Source organism: Lepidochelys olivacea, assembly GCF_965140295.1.
Source record: "Lepidochelys olivacea isolate rLepOli2 genome assembly, chromosome: 1".
NCBI lineage: Eukaryota > Metazoa > Chordata > Testudines > Cheloniidae > Lepidochelys > Lepidochelys olivacea.
The window spans coordinates 50,180,568-50,199,887 of NC_140411.1; the positions used below are offsets into that span (position 1 = coordinate 50,180,568).

The 19,320-nt window shown below is 45.2% G+C and overlaps 1 protein-coding gene across 2 annotated transcripts in view; it reads left to right on the forward strand.

The window, feature by feature from the left end:
• The window catches only part of PDS5B (PDS5 cohesin associated factor B), a 259,724-nt gene that overhangs the window by 170,045 nt on the left and 70,359 nt on the right, over nucleotides 1-19,320 (forward strand). For both annotated transcript variants that reach the window (XM_084617358.1, XM_084617359.1), the window contains exons 16-18: nucleotides 2,939-2,987; nucleotides 4,562-4,701; nucleotides 4,781-4,896. In XM_084617358.1, coding sequence (XP_084473484.1) covers nucleotides 2,939-2,987; nucleotides 4,562-4,701; nucleotides 4,781-4,896 — 305 coding nt within the window. The remainder of the gene's footprint in view (nucleotides 1-2,938; nucleotides 2,988-4,561; nucleotides 4,702-4,780; nucleotides 4,897-19,320) is intronic.

Here is a 19,320-nt window from a genome sequence, read left to right on the forward strand (position 1 = left end):
TGTGTGGTTGCTGGAGAGTATTTGCTTCAGGTTGGGGGGGGCTGTCTGTAAGCGAGGACTGGTCTGTCTCCCAAGATCTGTGAGAGTGAGGGATCATTTTTCAGGATAGGTTGTAAATCTTTGATGTGCTGGAGAGGTTTTAGTTGGGGGCTGAAGTGACAGCTAGTGGCGTTCTGTTATTTTCCTCGTTGGGCCTGTCCTGTAGTAGGTGACTTCTGGGTACTCTTCTGGCTCTGTCAATCTGTCTTTTCACTTCAGCAGGTGGGTACTGTAGTTTTAAGAGTGCTTGATAGAGATCTTGTAGGTGTCTGTCTCTGTCTGAGGGATTGGAGCAAATGCGGTTGTATCTTAGAGCTTGGCTATAGACAGTGGATCATGTGGTGTGTCCTGGATGGAAGCTGGAGGCATATAGGTAAGTATATCGGTCAGTAGGTTTCCAGTATAGGGTGGTGTTTATGTGACCATTGCTTATTAGCACAGTAGTGTCCAGGAAATGGACCACTTGTGTGGATTGGTCGAGGCTGAGGTTGATGGTGGGATGGAAATTGTTGAAATCATGGTGGAATTCCTCAAGGGCTTCTTTTCCATAGGTCCAGATGATTTCATCAATGTAGCGCAAGTAGAGTAGGGACGTTAAGGGACGATAGCTTAGGAAGCGTTGTTCTAAGTCAGCCATAAAAATGTTAGCATACTGTGGGGCCATGCGGGTACCCATAGCAGTGCCACTGACGTCAGGAATCATAACATTCAAAAACCGGTTGGAGAACACTTCAACCTCTCTGGCCACTCAGTAAAAGATACACAGTGGTCAAATTTGCCCTATTAGGTAGATATCTTGTTATCTCCAAGGCCTATGTAGCTTGGTTTCCTGGCTTTGTTTGGTATTAGGAAAGATTTCCCCTGAAAGAATGCAAAAAAGTGAAATTTGCCTGGGCATGATTTTCCTCCCTTGCCTCCAGTTCTTCCCCTTTCCCCTCAAAAATGGTTTTTAGACTTCCTACAAACAGGTCTGGAGCTTGGTCTTTTTCCTTAGTACCCTTTAAACGTAATTTCTTGACTAGAACCTATTAAGGATAAGGCTGAGGCCTTTGTCTCATCCTGTAGTTAAGTGTTTCTTTGGGGAAGTTTTTCTTGTAAGACTTATTTCTGAGATGATTACTTTTAAGTTTCATAAGTTGTCCTCAGCTTTTAGGTTTGTTTACTTTGGCTGCTAATTTTGCCTGCAGTAAAAGGACTTACCCAAAAAGGGTGTGTGCGTGTGGGGTGTGGGGGGAAAGAATTTTTCAGCTAAATTGTAACTTAGTGTTGATCACTTCAAATATCAAACGCTTTCTTCTCAGAGCTCAAAATGTCAGAGCCATGGCTGATTTAAAGCTGAAACTGAAAGTTCTCCTTGCATGCCTTTGCAAGGCATTACAGGCTTCATAATTTGGCATCGGGATGGTCAGTCTCTGCTAGAAGAGAACTGGGAGCTGGAACCATGCAACAGAAGTGTTCCCATTATGACTGAAGAGCCAGTAGATCTGCTACTTTAGTGTATTGCTGCAGATTTGAGAATGGATAGGAGCAGATGTATAGATTTCCTCTACTTGTAAATCCAGGTTTTTGCAACTGTCCATCTGAGAATCTGCAACAAACCCAACCCACTTTGACACCAGAATTAAGTAGTCAAATCTCTGAGAATAATACTTAACTTTTCATTCATAGATCTCAAAACACTTTAGAAAGATGATTAAGTATTATCCCCATTTTGTGGGTAGGAATATTATTCAATGTTAGTTTTCTCATATTTTTTTAAAAAGTTGAGTGTGAGTGCTATGGAAAATTCCAAACTGTAGAGCCTCATAGATACAGCTAAGAAGGAAGAGGTTGTATGGTAATTGGTTTAACTGCCTAGAGGAGTGACACCTACAGGAAGAAGTCAATGGATGCATTTTTCAATGTTCCAGAAACCAGAATTACAGATAAGGAAAAATGTCCTTATTGGAATAACTAATAGCAGTTGCCTGGTAGATTTATATGCTCTTGAATTTCTGAAACATTCTCCTTTCTCTCCCTCACTCCTCATACCTAGCAAAGTTCTTAGTTTGAAATACCTTTATGTGGAGTTTAAAGTCCTCCTCCAACATTTGAGTCATTAGTGAATGAAAAACTGCATTCTCCTTTTCTGACCTCACATGCACATTTTTTCTGCTAGGTATGACATACTTATTTGTAGTTATTGGGACGTTTAGTGTGAAGGGGACTGTAAATGTCTCAGTAAAATACAAATAGCATAGTCCTCCAGAAATACATTTCTACTCCTTGCTATTGCAGGTGGTGTTGATGGTTGCTTTTACAGTTGTGTTGCTGTACTGTTAGTCACTCTTGTTCCTCTGCCTCGCAAAAACACACAACAAAAAAAGCCCCTTCAGTTAAACAGTGCGACAGCTATGGTATGAATGTGCTTCATTCATTGTAGTGAGAAACAAACTTCAGCTGGGATTATTTATATACTATTTATTTATTTTAGAAGCAGTTAAAAACAAAGTCCCTAAGATAATAAAATGCAAAAAACTGTGAATGCAGCGTTAAGATTAGATTTAAATACAAAAGGTAATTAAATGTAATGTTTCTTATACAAACAGCTCATTTTCATTGTTCATAAAATATTTTTATTACTAGTTAAACTATTAAATGATTTTCTAAATATATCCATAATATGCCATGAGGGTGTAGTACTATTAAATTAAAACTTTAAACTTTGACTTTGCGATTAAACATCTAATACTGATATCATTTTTTTGCATTTAATATACTGGGGTATTACCCAGCATTAGTAGTAAGTCTGGTTCTGATTATATAGCCTTACAGAATTGGGCTCACACTGTGTGCATTTGCTAGCATATAATGTCAAGTCTTCACTTCAAACAGATTTTTCTTATTTTGTGATTTTCAGACGGATGCCAGCAGTAAAGCTATATTCTCAAAAGTGATGGTCATTACAAGTAAGTCTGATTAAATATTTTATGCTGTTAAAAATTAGAATTGAAATATGATGTTTCCTGGTTTTCAAATATTTGGTACATTAGCCTGTAAACTTTTTACAGCAAACTTTGCATTTTACTTTGTTTTTTCAATGAGAGGGATCATCAAGGCAACAGTAAAAACACTATTACTTATAAAATAGTACAGAGTCTCAAATCACAGAACTAGTAACATGGTACTGATATTTTCTCACACTTTGACAACATTTCTAGAGATTACAGTAAAATAGTCGGATGATATGGATGACACAAGTAAACAACTTGTCCTGTAGCATTTATAGTAGCACACAAAATATATTAGAAGGTGCTGTTGGCTGCAGATTTAACATTGGCTGTTTGCTTAAGTTTTGTATTGAATGTGTGTTCTGACCACAACAGATGTTCATGAACCAAAGGAACTTGTTTTTTGGTGTAGATGATCATTTTAAATGTGAGACTTCTTACAAGAGCAAACCTTTATGTAAAATCTGAAATTCTTCCAAAAAGAAACTAGTTAAAGAAACATAAGAAAGTAAAGAACTGGAGAACATAAACATACAATAAAAATTTTAGTTTAAAACTATTTTTTAAATTTATCTTAAATCATGAATTATTTTTATCCAAGCTGGTTCAAATAACAAAGGCTTCACATAAAGTATGCCATTTGTGGAAGAATTTAGCGCATGATAGAAGTTTCTATTGTTTGCCTTTAGCCTTCTCCTGAATCTTTTTTTCCTCCATGGTAGGAGGGATGGTCAGTTTGTAACTTCTTGTTTCCTTCAGTTCTAGGTTATGTAATTTTCAGAATAAATATTTTCATATGAAATTGTCTAAGAAAGATTGCTTATTATTAGCTTTAACAGGCGTGTATTGGTCTTCTACCCTTGTTGTCGTTGTCACCCATTCCTTAATGTACCAGCAGAAAAAGTATGCTGATTAGTATTAAATGCTGCCATTGCTAAAAGACTGGGGGGGGGTATTTTTTTTATTTATATTTAGTAATCTTCTATTTACTGTCTAAGGAAGGGCTTCTCAAACTTTTTTCGACACTAAAGATCTCGTCATAAAGTGTAGGGCTAGTGGAAAATTAACTTTGTTAAAATGGCAGTGTGAGGCTCCATGTTTATATGTAAGTGATATGTAAATTGGATAAGATCAGGTTGTGTAAATACATTTTGTATTTTTAGTAAGTACCAGCCTTGCTGTGTTGTTCCTGATCTACATCTCCCTAGTAATAAAGTTTCTATAGGTCAAATGCTGGCCCTTCACCATTTCTGCCCTAGCTCTTTGTATTACCAGCAGAATAGAGAAGCCTCAGGCGGCAGCAAGGAGAGAGAGCTGTTTGGTGTGGGTTCGATGAGGGAAGCAAAGAGAAGAGGCTGAGAGCACAGGGGGAAGAGTTTTAGAAATGGACATTTTAGTTAAAATCAGCAGTATGAAATCTGAGGCTTCATTCTGTTTTTCCTCTTCAGTGCTTTTATCAAGCAAGTAAACATTTGGTTAAAAATTAAAATTTGCCAAGTTGATACTAATTTGAAGATTTTTAATATTTAAAGGAAACTTGCCAGATCCTGGTAAGGCTCAGGATTTCATGAAGAAGTTCACACAAGTTCTGGAAGATGATGAGAAAATTAGAAACCAGTTAGAAATGCTTGTTAGCCCATCATGTTCTTGCAAGCAGGCTGAAGGATGTGTGGTAAGAATAGCTTTCAGAATATTTGATGATGTTTTGGTAACTAAATTGGTTATTAACCTATTTCAAATATATATTGCAGCGAGAAATTACAAAGAAGTTGGGCAATCCCAAACAACCTACAAACCCTTTCCTGGAAATGATTAAGTTTCTTCTGGAGAGGATAGCCCCTGTGCACATTGATACAGAATCAATCAGGTATGTATTTTGATTGGGTTGCAGATAAACTAATCGAAGCTTTGAGATGTAAATAGTGGCTTGTCAACAAGACACAATCAGATTAAAGTATTTTTATATACTGTATTATTGTATCTATTATTAGTAACATCATAGATTAAAACTGTTTTAAATTAAATTTTTCAGCATTTGTACTGTTTGTTTACTTTTTCCATTTCATTCAACATTGAAAATAGCTGAACCACTGACATTATTCCATTTAAAAATCTACACCAAAACCTTTGTTGCCCGCATGGTCTTATCTCAGTCTCTGGACAGGTCCTGAAAAGATTATTTTAGAATCAACCTATCTGAAAAGAGTGGAAAAGTTGGATTGGATTTCTTGTTTTCTTTGTAATTATTAGAACCAGTTAATTGTATGTCCTTTCCAAAAAACCTGTCATATTGTAAGTATGAACAATCATAAATGCAATAGAAAACATGCACATTTTAAGTAACTGTAATAATATTCATGTAGTTCATTACAAACAGTAATATTTCTTTCAGAGTACCAGCCGTGTTAGTCCGTATTCACAAAAATAAAAGGAGTACTTGTGGCACCTTAGAGACTAACAAATTTATTTGAGCATAAGCTTTCGTGAGCTACAGCTCACTAGACATATATATTGAACTTCCTTTTCCCACGTTCACCTACCTCATTCTGTACATACTTTCCATCTTCTGCAACAAAGAAGTAGGAGTCCTGCAGCCTCAGTCACTACACAACCCTAATTCATTCCCTGATCACCATGTGTCTTGTGCACTGAATAAGGCAGGGGTCCTGTGGAAAGATCAGTATATGATCGTGTAATTGAAATCTATCATAATATTGAGGCACAAAGAAATGCAGAACTAAGATTGTACAGACTGTCTTAATTCTCCCAATTCGTAACTTTTGAGTGTTTACTTTTCAACCTTAACAGTCTTTTGAGGTAGTTGTTTTTTGTATGCAATTTCCTAATTTCTTTTAGAAGGCAAACTGAACAAACAGAATTCTATAACCTATAATTGTATAATTGGTAACCATATTGAGCTCTATGTGGGTTATTAGCAGGCTTGGGGCCTTTAGATTCACATCACAGACCTTTACTACTTGTCCTAATGGAATAACCGGTAGCGTAGCAGTAGTAGGCTTTGTCAGCGGATAGCACAGCAATTTGCAAGACAGCCTGGATTTGGCTCCCCTCTGCTCCTCGCCCCTCTTCATTTGAGTCAGACTGCTTTCTTTTCCTCCTTCATGCTGTCTGGGTGCGAGCACAGGGTATCGAGAGCACAGGAGAGACTATCTCCCTGTTGTCAGTTTTGGTGCTTGATAAGTAATTGCAGGAAAGGCCATTCTCAAGGCTTGTCTATGTTTATGGATAAATCAGCGCTGTTGTGTCAGTTTAGCTCATCTGGTGAAGACAAGCTAAGTCAATGGCAGAGTGCTCTCCCATCAACATCTGTATTCCATGTCACTGAGAGGTAGAAGTTGGCAGGGGAGCGTCTCCTGTAGGCACAGTGCAGTGTAGACACTGCTGTAAGTCGGCCTAAATTACGTTGACTTCAGTTACGTAACTTTCGTAAGTGAAGTAGCGTCTCTTAGGTCAACTTACAGCTTTAGTGTAGACCAGCCCAGCAGTCTCTACAACCCTGGTGTGAAGCATGCTTGGTGCCGACAGAATGTTCAGAGAATTTACCTGCAATCCTCTGAGCATGTGGAAGTGGCAGTTCTCAGACTTGGCCAGGTTTCTTCAAATTTTCAGAGTCAACATAAAAGCACTTCACTGACTCCAGAGTGACTCTCTTGCCAAACTTCAGATCGCCTGTTCCAAAACATGCAGGTGCTAGAGTTTTATGAAAGAAATGGTTGTAAGAATTTTTTGACATAGGGGAAAAATATATTGTTTTGCTGTGCTTTTTCTCCTGAAATTTCTGAACGATTTTCAGGGGCTTTCAGTAAAAGCCTGGTGAGAATACCTGGCATAGTTTTCAATTAGAATAGTTAGTTGTTAGTACTTTATCCCTGTCCTTTTTTGTTCAAAACCATTTTTATTTTCTCTTCATAGGGAGGGCTGTAGGTTTCTTTTTTTCCACCACTGCAGCACAATATTCATGCCCTGCTCCATTATGGAGAGAGTATGCTCCCCGAGGGGCATGCCTGGCTCCCCAGGTTTCAAATGCTGCAGTACGTGCAGGCTTTCTATCTCTCTCTGATGGGTACTCTCAGTATGTCCGGTGTCTTGGCAAGACACATACCACAGAAGTGCTCACACTGTCACAATCTGAAAGCACCAGAAAGGCAAGAGAGCTCCAACTTAAACTTCTCTTCATGGAGAAGTGTGTCTGCCCAGCGTATAAGCCTGAGGTACGCACACCACCTGGCCAGAAATTGCCAAATGCAGCCTCTGACAAGGGCTCTCCTTCCATTGCCCGGGCTCCCAATCAGTCTGCTGAGAAGGCAGCAAAAAACCAGGTTACCACATCCCCAACATTGGAGTTGGTCAAGAAAAGGCACTCCGCTAATGGGCAAACACTCCGAGTGCCGACCACACCGCCATGTCAACGGCCGAAACAGTGGCATCTTCGGCACCATTGGTACCAAGAAAATGAAAGCCGTCAAGCAACTGAGCTCGGACACAGGCACCAAAGGGAAAATGAAACCCCATGCTGTGATACCACCGGACACGACTAAACAGTCGGTACTGAGTACCTCGACACCCCTTCTGCTAATGATGTCACCTACTGTGGACATCGTGCACTCCAGTCACACACGGATGTGGGAGTTTAATATATGTGTACTCCTAAACATTTTTTTGGACTTGTGGATTTCCAACAATAGATCTTTTTGCAACTGAACAAAATACCAAATGCCCCCAGGGCAGGACTCGGTCCACACACTCTGGATGATGCCTTCCTCATCAAGTGGAACGCTCACCACCTATATGCCTTCTGTCCCACCCCCATCTTAGTCCACGTGCTTCACAAGATCAGACAAGACAGATCCAGAGTGATCTTAATAGCCCCCACATGGTTGCGACAGACATGGTATCCTTACCTTCTCCACATAGCAGTCTGTTAACCACGTATACACCTACTTCTACCTTGGCTGCTATTGCAAGACATCATCCATCCGGATCCCCAAAGACTTCCATCTCAAAGTGTGGTTACTGCATGGCTCTCAAGATTTGAAATGACATGTTCCGCAAAAATACAAAACATCTTGTTAAACAGCCGGAGAACAACTACCTGACTCACATACATAAGTGGAGGTGATTCGACTCATGGTGCCAATGCAAACAGGCCACACCTATGTCAGCCCCCTTACCTCTCATTCTAGATTACTTGCTAGAACTAAAACAGGTGGGCTATCACGGTGTTCCATCACAAAGTAGATGGATTCTCTTTTACACACCCGCTTACTAAATGCTTTCTTAAGGGCCTCTCTAATTCCTACCCGAAAGTTCGAAATCCTAATCCACCATGGGACTTCAACTGAGTCCTCCACACCCTCACCCCCATCCATTTGAGCCCATGGCTACAAGCTCCCTGCTACACCTTTCCATGAAGGTTGCATTCCTAGTGGCCATTATATCTACCAGGAGGGTGGGAGAACTGGGAACTCTCATGGCTGACCCACCTTAAATAATCATTTTCAAAGATAAAGTATCCCTCGGACCAGTGGTTCTCAAAGCCGGTCCGCCACTTGTTCAGGGAAAGCCCCTGGCAGGCCGGACCGGTTTGTTTACCTGCCGCGTCTGCAGGTTCGACCAATCGCGGCTCCCACTGGCCGCAGTTTGCCGCTCCAGGCCGATGGGGGCTGCAGGAAGCAGTGCGGGCCAAGGGACGTGCTGGCCACCCTTCCTGCAGCCCCTATTGGCCTGGAGCAGTGAACCGGGGCCAGTGGGAGCCACAATCGACCAAACCTGCCGATGTGGCATGTAAACAAACTGGTCCGGCCCGCCAGGGGCTTTCCCTGAACAAGCGGCAGACCGGCTTTGAGAACCACTGCCTCAGACTACATCCCAAGTTTCTGCCAAAAGTTGCTTCATCCTTTCACCTCAACCAAACAATCCACTTCCCAACACTTTTCCCCAAACCACATGTGGATAGATGACAGTTGAGATTACGCTCCTTGTATGTCCTCAGGGCTATAGCCTTCTACATTTATGGAACAAAATCTTTTTGCAAGTCTCCAAAACTGTTAGTCGCAATCTCCAAATGATCAAAAGGCAACCCCCATATCCAAACAATGGCTATCCAAATGGATATCAGACTGCATAAAACTTTATTTCTGGCATGACCGACAACCCCCTATGGGGATCCGCACGCATTGTACCAGAGCCCTATTAGCCTCTATATTGTTTCTTAACAATGTTCCCATCACAGAAATCTGTAGTGCTACAACCTGGGCCTCACCCCATGCATTTACCCAGCATTATGCTTTGTAACAACATGCATCTTCCGATACCCTGTTCAGTCACACTGTGCTGTCATCTGCTATGACTTCAACTCTCTCCTTCCACCAGAGGGCACTGCTCTGAAGTCACCAAAGTGGACCACCCATGGGGATATCACTCGAAGAAGAGGAGAAAGTTACTCACCTTGTGCAGTAAAGGACATTCTTTGAGATGTGAGTGCTCCACTACCCTTCCTCCTCCCCTCTACTTTGGAGTTTAGTACTAAGCTCTGCAGTAGAGCGAGAACACAGGGGGTGGGGGGGGGTAGTGGTGGTGGTGGGGGTGGGGGTTGGTCACACACTGCCAGTTAACCACCTGAAGCAGCACAAGACAGAGACCGCGCAAGTGCAACCCAATCGGGCACTGCTACCATAAATCTGTGATTACAAGCACAGGGATGCACGGACGCCTAAAGTGGAGCACTCACAGGGACACACACATCTCGAAGAATCTCCTTTACTGCACAAGATGAGTAACTGTCTCTTGTGTCAGTGATGAGAGGAGGAAATGGGCAATAGAGGAAAAAGAAATGTCTTGAACAAGCAGTCCGGGGCCTGTCAGAATTATCATAATTAGTATGATAAACTATATCTTAATGAACACTCTAGAAAACAGATGACATTAAAGAATATGACACTTGGAGTCAAGCAGTTAAGAAAAGCAAGCAGCTGGTCTTGACAATATTTCATCAGATTTGCTAAAGAGTGGAGGCTCAGATTTAGTTCACTGGCTTCAAAGAGTTATCTTAAGTTTGAGAAACCAGTCATATTTCAGAAGATTGGAAAAGGATCTGCATCATTCCTTTTTTTTCAAAAAAAGGAAAAAATCATCTTGCTCAAATTATAGGGGAATAACACTGCTGTCAGTCCCAAGGAAGGTGTCTACTAAATTGACTGGAATAGTGTCTGAACCCAAAAATGAGGGACAACCAGTATGGTTTCCATATAGGTCAATCTACAGTCCATGCTATAAATGCTCTGCAGAATGTTATTGAAAAACAACTAAAGTGACAACAGGAAGTGGCATCACATTTGTAGACTTTGCAGCCACTTCTGCTGCATCAGTGAGCACTGTGGATACTGTTCCGCCAGTATGGGGCGTCTGAGGACTTACCATCCCTAGTAGAGAAACTATATTGTGATCCATTGACCCTCACACAGCTAAATATTTGTATTACAGACTGGTTTTCAGTAGAACCAGGAGTACACCTGGAGGATGTGTTTTTGTCTATGTTGTTTAACGTTCTGATACTCCATGTGATAGCAAAGCTGACTGACATCAAAGTACAGCTGTAAAATTAAAAACGCATCTGTAGCGGATCTAGAGTATGCAAATTATATTTCCTTATTTGGAGAGCCTACTTACCGACTGCAGCTAATGCTGGAAGAGCTGTGAAAAAGTGCAGAATCTGTGGGACCTGAGATCAGTGGGAGTCACGGCACACTGTACTCTCATTGGGTGCATGTCGGCCTTTCTTGCAGAGATGCGGTGTCAAGACATTTGTAAAGCAGCCATGTGGTCCTCCATCCACACCTTTACTGCTCATTATGCCATCATCCCAGCAGCGGTGGCAGATGCAACAGTGAGCCACACTGTGTGTTACAACCTATGACTTCTTGTGAGTCCTCGCACCCATCTCCACTCTGAGCACTGCTTGCTGCTCATCCACGTCTGGAATCCAAATAGGGACCATCACTCAAAGACAAAGAGGAGGTTACTTGCTATAATTGGAAGTGGTTCAAGATTTGTGGTCCCTATTTGGATTCCAGTACTCACCTTCCATCCCCTCTACTGCAGGTTCTGTTGCTTGCTGGTAAGAGGGACCTGGAGGAGCGTCAATGCACCACGCAGCCGACTCACGAGTGATTGTGCGGGTCAATGGGCACTACTACAAACAGTTACAGCTCTGGTGCATGACGCGCATGCACACCCACATCCGGAATCCAAATAGGGACCACACATCTCGAAGCACCTCCAGTTACAGGAAGTAACCTCCTCTTTCAGTGTTTTCAAAGGCTTCTGTTTAGTTTGTGGGATGTCTGGGTGACAACTAAAATATAGGTGTTCAACATGGTAGTGATGAGCTGTTACATGGAGCAGAAACATGTCTGTTAAAAACAGCTGAAGTGAGGAAACTAAACAGTTTTCATTGTTTAAAAGTTAGGGCGTTTTCGAAGTTTGAGAGGGACTTTGTGGGAGGGAGACATAATATCACTGTAGTTGGAAGGGCCTCATCACCAGTGCCAATGCTGCTCCTGTCTCCTCCACCTGCGCCTGTATCCACAAGACAACCTAACCATGGATGTCTCTACCCAGATCCTGGTGTGGATTTGCAGAGACTGTGGTCTGCGTTTCCCACTGAAAGAAAGCCAGCCTGGGGGGATCATCCAGTGTGAAAGGTGCCTTGTGGTGGAATCTCTCAGGAAGCATGTGGGAGAGGTACAGGAGGAGGTGGCTAGGCTGAGGAGCGTCCATGCCCACGAGGAATTCCTCGAGAGTATTTATATGGAGACATCCAAGGCTGAGGAAGCTATCCAGCTACAGAGGACTGCTGTCACACCACCGGAGGAAGAGGATATGGTTCTGTCACAGGAAGGATACTGGCTGCTGGTTACTTCTGGCAGCAGGCAGTGCTCCACCCCTACTCCCAACCCACCCACCATGGTGATGGAAAACCAATATGCTGGTCTGGCAATGAGTAATGAGGAATCACCCCCAAAGGTGCAGGAGGAGAAGCCATGTACCCACAAGTTGAGAGGATCGCAGCCACCACTCCCAGGTGGAAACATTGGGTAGTGGTGGTTGGTGACTCTCTTCTGAGGTGGACATAGGCAACCATCTAGCTCTGACATGGCATTGTGGGAGGTATGCTGCCTGCCAGGGGCCCGTATCTGAGATGTTTATGGAGGGACTTCTTGCGGATCATCCGGCCCTCTGACTACTACCCCATACTATTCATCCATGTGGGCATTAATGTTACTGCAAGGTATCCTCAGCAGATCAGAGGTGACTACAGGGCTCTTGGAGTAAGGGTGAAGGAGTTGGAGTGCAGGTGGTGTTCTCTTTGATCCTTCCTATCAAGGGTTGGGGCCCCACTGGAGACAGATGCATCCTGGAGGTGAATGCCTGGCTGTGAGGATGGTGTCGCCAGGAGGGCTTTGGCTTCCTTGTCAACAAGATGCTGTTCCAGGAAGAAGGACTGCTAAGCAGAGATAGGGTCCACCTATCGAGGAAGGGGAAGAGCATATTTGGATATAGACTGGCTAACCTCCTGAGGAGGGTTTTAAACTAGGTTCGAAGGGGGCAGATGAACAAAGCCCATAGGTAAGTAAAAAACATGGAAATGTGGGAGAAGGGTCTGTTACAGCAGGGATAAGTGAGACACCAGACAGAACTGGGGTGGGAGTGGGGGAGAGGAAATCAAATCAGTATCTTAGATGTCTGTATACTAATGTGAGAAGTATGAGGAATAATCAGGAAGAACTCAAAATGCTAGTAAATACAACTATGATATAGTTGGCATCACATATTGACTTGGTGCAATAATGTGCATTACTGGAATTTTGGTATAGAAGGGAACAGCTTCTTCAGGAAGGACAGGCAGGGAAAAAAAGGCAAGTTAGATGTCTTCAAGTCACCGGGGCCTGATGAAATGCATCCTAGAATATTCAAGGAGCTGACTGAGGAGATATCTGATCTATTAGCGATTTATCTTTGAAAAGTCATGGAAGGCGGGAGAGATTCCGGAAGACTGGAAAAGGGCAAATGTAATGCCAGTCTATGCAAAGGGAAATAAGGACCATCCGGAGAATTACAGACTAGTCAGCTTAACTTCTGTACCTGGAAAGATAATGGAGCAAATAATTAAGCAATCAATTTTTCAAACATCTAGAAGATAAGGTGATAAGTAACAGTCAGCATGGATTTTTCAAGAACAAATAGTCTCAAACCAACCTGACAGCTTTCTTTGACAGAATAACAAGCCTTGTGGATGGGGGGAAGCATTAGACGTGGTATATCTTGACTTCAGTAAAGCTTTTGATACTGTCTCGCATGACCTACTCATGAACAAACTAGGGAAATGCAACCTAGATGGAGACACTGTAAGGTGGGTGCATAACTGGTTGGAAAACTGTTCCCAGAGAGTAATCATCGGTGGGTCACAGTCCTATTGAAAGGGCATAATGAGTGGGGCCCCGCAGGGATCAGTTCTGGGTCTGGTTCTGTTCAATATCTTCATCAATGATTTAGATAATGGCATAGAGAGTACACTTCTAAAGTTTTGCGGACGATACCAAGTCCTTTGGAGGATAGTATTAAAATTCAAAGTGATCTGGGTAAACTGGAGAAATGGACTGAAGTAAATAGGATGAAATTCACTAGGGACCAATGCAGAGTAATGCACTTAGGAAGGAATAATCAGTTGCACACATACAGAATGGGAAATGACCACCTAGGAAGGGATCATAAGCTAAATAAAGTGGATCATAAGCTAAATATGAGTCAGCAGTGTAACACAGTTGTAAAAAAAGCATATATCATTCTGGGATGTATTAGCAGGACTGTTAGCAAGACATGAGAAGTAATTCTTCTGCGAGTGATTGCTCATGTGTATTCCACAATAGGTGTGCGTGCTCGCCATGTGCACCGGTGCCGAAAGTTTTTCCCCTAGCAGTACCCGTGGCGGGGGGGAGTGACTGGGTTGGGTGGCCTTGCCTCTTCATGAAGGGGTGGCTAAGATTTCAAATGCCCTGTGTCAAATACCGGCCTCGTTGGCCCCCATCTCTAAAAAGGTGGAACGCAAGTACTTTGTACCCACTAAAGGTCATGAGTACCTGTATACCCACCAGGCACCCAACTCGGTGGTGGTCTGGTCAGTCAACCACAGGGAATGGCAGGGTCAGCCAGCCCTGAGCCCAAAGAACAAAGACTCTCGGAGGCAGCCTCGGATACTGTAGACACGGCCGCACGATCAGTGGCCTCTGCAGTGTCCATGAGACGGATGTCGTGGCTCTTGCTCTCTGGGCTGTCCAGCAAGGCGCAGTCTTCCATGCAGGATCTCCCATTCGACAGGAAGGCTCTGTTTGTGGAGGAAACAGATACAAGGCTGCATGGCATGAAGGACTCCCGCACGACCCTCCAGACTTTGGGCCTCTATGTCCTGGCTCCAGCAAAACCTAAGTTCAAGCCGCAGCAGACTCCTGCCCAGGCCGCCCTCCCGAAGTATGAGGCCGCCCATAAGAAGCAGCTGGACTATAAGAGACTCACTCCCTCAGAGCCATTCTCGGCCTGCCCCCCAGCCTGGGTCCTCCAAGGGCAAGCAGACAGGGAAAAGGCATTTTTGATGGGATGCTCGGGGGTACCCCGCCAGTCCTTACCAGGGATCCGCCACCAATAAAGCTACCTTTCTCCAACCAGTTCTGTGCTTTCCTCCCGGAATGGTTGCGGCTAACCTCGGACTGATGTGTCCTCAACGCCAACTCCCGGGGTTACACCCTCCAGTTTACTTCCTCCCCGCCCAAAAACCCTCCACCCCCGTCCCTCCTGGGGGAACCCTCCCATGAAGCTCTGCTCGAGCAGGAGGTGGGGTGGCTCCTGGGACTAGGAGCGATAGAGGTGGTGCCCGAGGAGTTCATGGGCATGGGGTATTACTCCCATTATTTCCTCATCCCGAAGGCCAACGCGGGACTCAGACCCATCCTCGACCTGTGAGGTCTGAGCCAGTACATGGTGAAACTCAAGTTCCACATGGTCTCCCTGGCCTCCATCATCCCCTCTCTGGATCCCGGGGACTGGTACGCTGCCCTCGATCTGCAGGATGTGTACTTCCACATCCACATATTCGAGGGGCACAGGCACTTCCTCTGTTACGTGGTGGGACAGAATCATTACCAATTCCTGGTCCTCCCATTTGGTCTGTTATTGCCCCCAGGGTGTTTACAAAATGCATGTTGGTGGTAGCAGCCTACCTCAGATAGCGGGGGGTCCAGATATTTCCCTATCTGGACGATTGGCTTGTCAAGGGCACCTCCCGGTTGCAGGTGAGGGATCATGTGGCGCTCTTTGTGTCCATGTGCACTGCCTTGGGCCTGTTGGTAGACAACACCACCTCCACGTTAGTCCCGGTCCAACACATAGAGTTTATCGGGGTGCTCCTGGACGCAGTGTCAGCCAGGGCCTCTCTCCTGCCACACAGATTAGAGACCCTGAAAGGTCTTAGCGACTCGGTCACAAGGTTCACAGTGACAATGATTTGCTTACAACTCTTGAGTCACATGTCGGCATGCACATATGTGGTCCATCACGCCAGACTCAGGATGAGGCCTCTAAGTTCTCCCAGACCTCGGACAGGATGGACAAGGTCCTCACAGCGCTGGACTCTTTGATCACCTCCCTACCGTCATGATCCGCCCCAAACAATATGCTCCAAAGGGTCCCATTCAGGGACAGGGCCCCTTCGTTGGAGCTGGTGTCCGATGCATTGGATATGGGGGGGGGCATGTGGAGAACTTTCAGGCCCAAGTCCTGTGGTTGGCTCAAGACCTGACCTTACATATAAACGTCAAGGAGCTCAGGGTGGTATGGCTGGCGTGCATGGTCTTCCACCCGCACCTGGAGGGCAAGGGAGTCAGGGTCCTCAAGGACAACACAGCCTTGATGTTCTATATCAACAGGCAAGGCGGAGCCTGATCCTCTGCCTTCTGCCATGAAGCCCTCAGGCTGCAGGACATCTGTATAGCCCACGACATCCACCTGAAGGCCTTCCAGCTACTGGGCGCCCGGAATGAGAGGGCGGATCGCTTGAGCGGGGATTTTTCCCTCGTAACACGAGTGGTCCCTCCACCTGGAAGTGGCCCACTAACTCTTCCTCAGGTGGGGATCTCCCCAGGTGGACCTATTCACGACTCGGCAGAACCAGCAATGCCCCCGGTTCTGCTCCGGGGGAGCCTAGGGAGGGGCACTATCTCCAATGCCTTTCTCCTGTCCTGGTCAGGCCAGCCTCTCTACTCCTTTCCCCCGTTCCCTCTAATCAGCAGGGTCCTGGAGAGGATAAAGACGGGCAAGGCCCAGGTCCTCCTGATTGCCCTGGCATGGCCCAGGCAGAATTGGTACGGGACCCTCACGGGCCTGGTGGTAGCTCCACCGTGGCCATTGCCACTCCACCCGGACCTGCTCTCTCAGAACCAAGGCCGCTGCCTTCATCCCAGCCTAGCGGTGCTTCACCTCATGGCGTGGCTGGTCAGTGGTTAGGCGGAGAGGAAAGGGTGTGCTCAGAATAGGTTCAGCGCGTCCTCCTCAAAAGTAGACGGCCCTCCACTCACTGCACTTACTTGGCCAAGTGATCCCGGTTCTCTAGGTGGGAGGCGAACCAGGGTGTCACTCCGTGGCTGCCCCGATCCAGCTTATCCTTGATTACCTCCTCTGCCTGAGGGCCCAGGGCCTGGCGCCCTCGTCAGTCAAGGTGCACCTGGCAGCCTAATGGGCCTTCTATCCGCCGGTGCAAGGGCCCACAGTATTTTCCCATGCTATGACTGGCCGGTTCCTTAAGGGTTTGGACAGTCTTTTTCGCAGTGGGACCTAAACCTGGTGTTGGCTCGTTTCACGGGGCCCCCTTTTGAACCGCTGGCCATATGCTCCTGGTCTCCCCTCTCGTGGAAGGTGGCCTTCCTGGTTGCAATCACATCGGCCAGGCGAGTCTTGGAGCTCAGGGCCCTGACCTCTGAGCTGCCATACACGGTCTTTCATAAGGACAAGGTCCAGCTCCACCTACACCCCGCATTCCTCCCGAAGGTGGTCTCCACCTACCACATGGGTTCAGGGCATTTTTCTATCGGTCCTCTGCCCTCAAGCCTCACGTGTCCAGTGAGGAACACAGTCTCCACATGCTCGATGTGTGGCGGGCTCTGGCTTTCTACCTCGAGTGGACCAAGCCGTTCAGGAAGTCCTCACAACTGCTTGTCGCCTCGGCGAAGTGTGCGAGCGGCCAGCGGATTTCCATTCAGCGGCTTTCCAGTAGGATCACTTCTTGCATCCGGTCCTGCTATGAGCTGGTGGGTGTCCCCCCGCCACCATTGTAAGGGCACACTTGACTCGGGCTCAGGCCTCTTCTGCTGCCTTCGTGGCCCACATCCCCATCCAGGACATTTGTAGGGCCGCCACGTGGTCTTTGGTTCAGACGTTCACCTTGCACTATGCGATTGTCTCCTCAACCAGGGATGACTCTGGGTTCAGCAGGGCTGTCCTCTGTCTTGGGAACTTGTGAACTCCTACCCATTTCCAATAGATATAGCTTAGAATCACCTATTGTCAAATACACATGAGCAATCACTCAAAGAAGAAAAGACAGTTACCTTTTCCGTAACTGGTGTTCTTCGAGATGTGTTCCTCATGTTTATTCCACATCCCACCCTCCTTTCCCTCTGTCAGAGTTGTCTGGCAAGAAGGAACTGAGGGTGGGGGGAGGGTGCAGCTCCCCTTATACTGTGCCAGGCAGACGCCACTCCAGGGGTCGTGAGGGGTGCTCCCCCTTACAGGTACTGTTAGGCGGAAAACTTCTGGTGCCGGTGCACGTGGCGAGCACGCACACCTATTGTGGAATAGACATGAGCAACACATCTCGAACACCAGTTACGGAAAAGGTAATAGTCTTTTCTGCTCTACTCTGTGCTGATTAGGCCTCAGCTGGAGTATTGTGTCCAGTTCTGGGCACCACATTTCAGGAAAGAGGTGGACAAATTGGAGAAAGTCCAGAGAAGAGCAACAAAAATGATTAAAGGCTAGAGAACATGATCTATGAGGGAAGTTTTTAAAAATTTGGTTTGTTTAGTCTGGAAAAGAGAGGACTGAGACGGGACATAAGAGTTTTCAAGTATATAAAAGGTTGTTACAAGGAGGAGGGAGAAAAATTGTTCTTAACCTCTGAGGACAGGACAAGAAGCAATGAACTTAAATTACAGCGAGGAAGGTTTAAATTGGACATTAGGAAAAACTTCCCAACTGTCAGGGTGGTTAAGCTCTAGAATAAATTGCCTAGGAGGGTTGTGGAATCTCCATCATTGGAGATTTTTATGAACAGGATGGACAAACACCTGTCAGGAATAGTCTAGCTTATACTTAGTCCTGCCATGAGTGCAGGGGACTGGACTAGATGACTTCTGGAGGTCCCTTCCAGTCCTATGATTAACATCTGTCGGTTCGATTTAATCATAAACAAGGAGATACTTAGGTGATCCCAACAAGTTGCAGTCTTGAACCAGTTGAGAAAAAGACAACTGCAGTGGTGGGGTCATGTCCAACATGTAGAAGAAGGTTTACAGAAGGTTTCTAGAGCTAAGGTTGAAGGAAGTAGAGTACGAAGCGAACCAGAAATGATGTTGGAAGATGCAATTATGAGGGGTTTAAACCTAAACTCTTCCATACTAACTCTTGCTGAAGGAAGAAGTATTTGCAAGGGATCGTTCAAAATGGAAGTCCATTTTGCACACCACCATGGCTACATCTTAGCAACGTGAAGTTGCTGCTGCTTAAGTATAGCTGTTGCTGCCAGCTCCATCTTCAATACAAATATGTTTTTAAGAGCGACCAGAAGTAATATGTTTGTGCGGATGTTTTGACTAGGCCCAGTCAGGAAACAGGAAAATTTTGAGTTTTTGAAAAAATGTCATCCTAAACTCCCTTTCTGTGAGAGCGAACCCAGGGATTACGAACAATATTTTTCAGGAGTGTCTCTGAGCAGCTGCCTCTGCATTGCCAAACATGTCTAGTCTGGCAATCACAGCTCCCCTTCAAGTGTAATGCAAGGAAGAGCAATCAAGCTTTACTTCCAATTTTACAGTATCTGTCATCTTTAATGTACACTTAGAAAGAAAAAAGTATAGATTTTATTTTACCACTCATCTCCTAAAATTCTGGCTGTAGGCTAAATAACGAGCAACCTCTGAGTTTATCAGTTCTAAGAAACCATGAT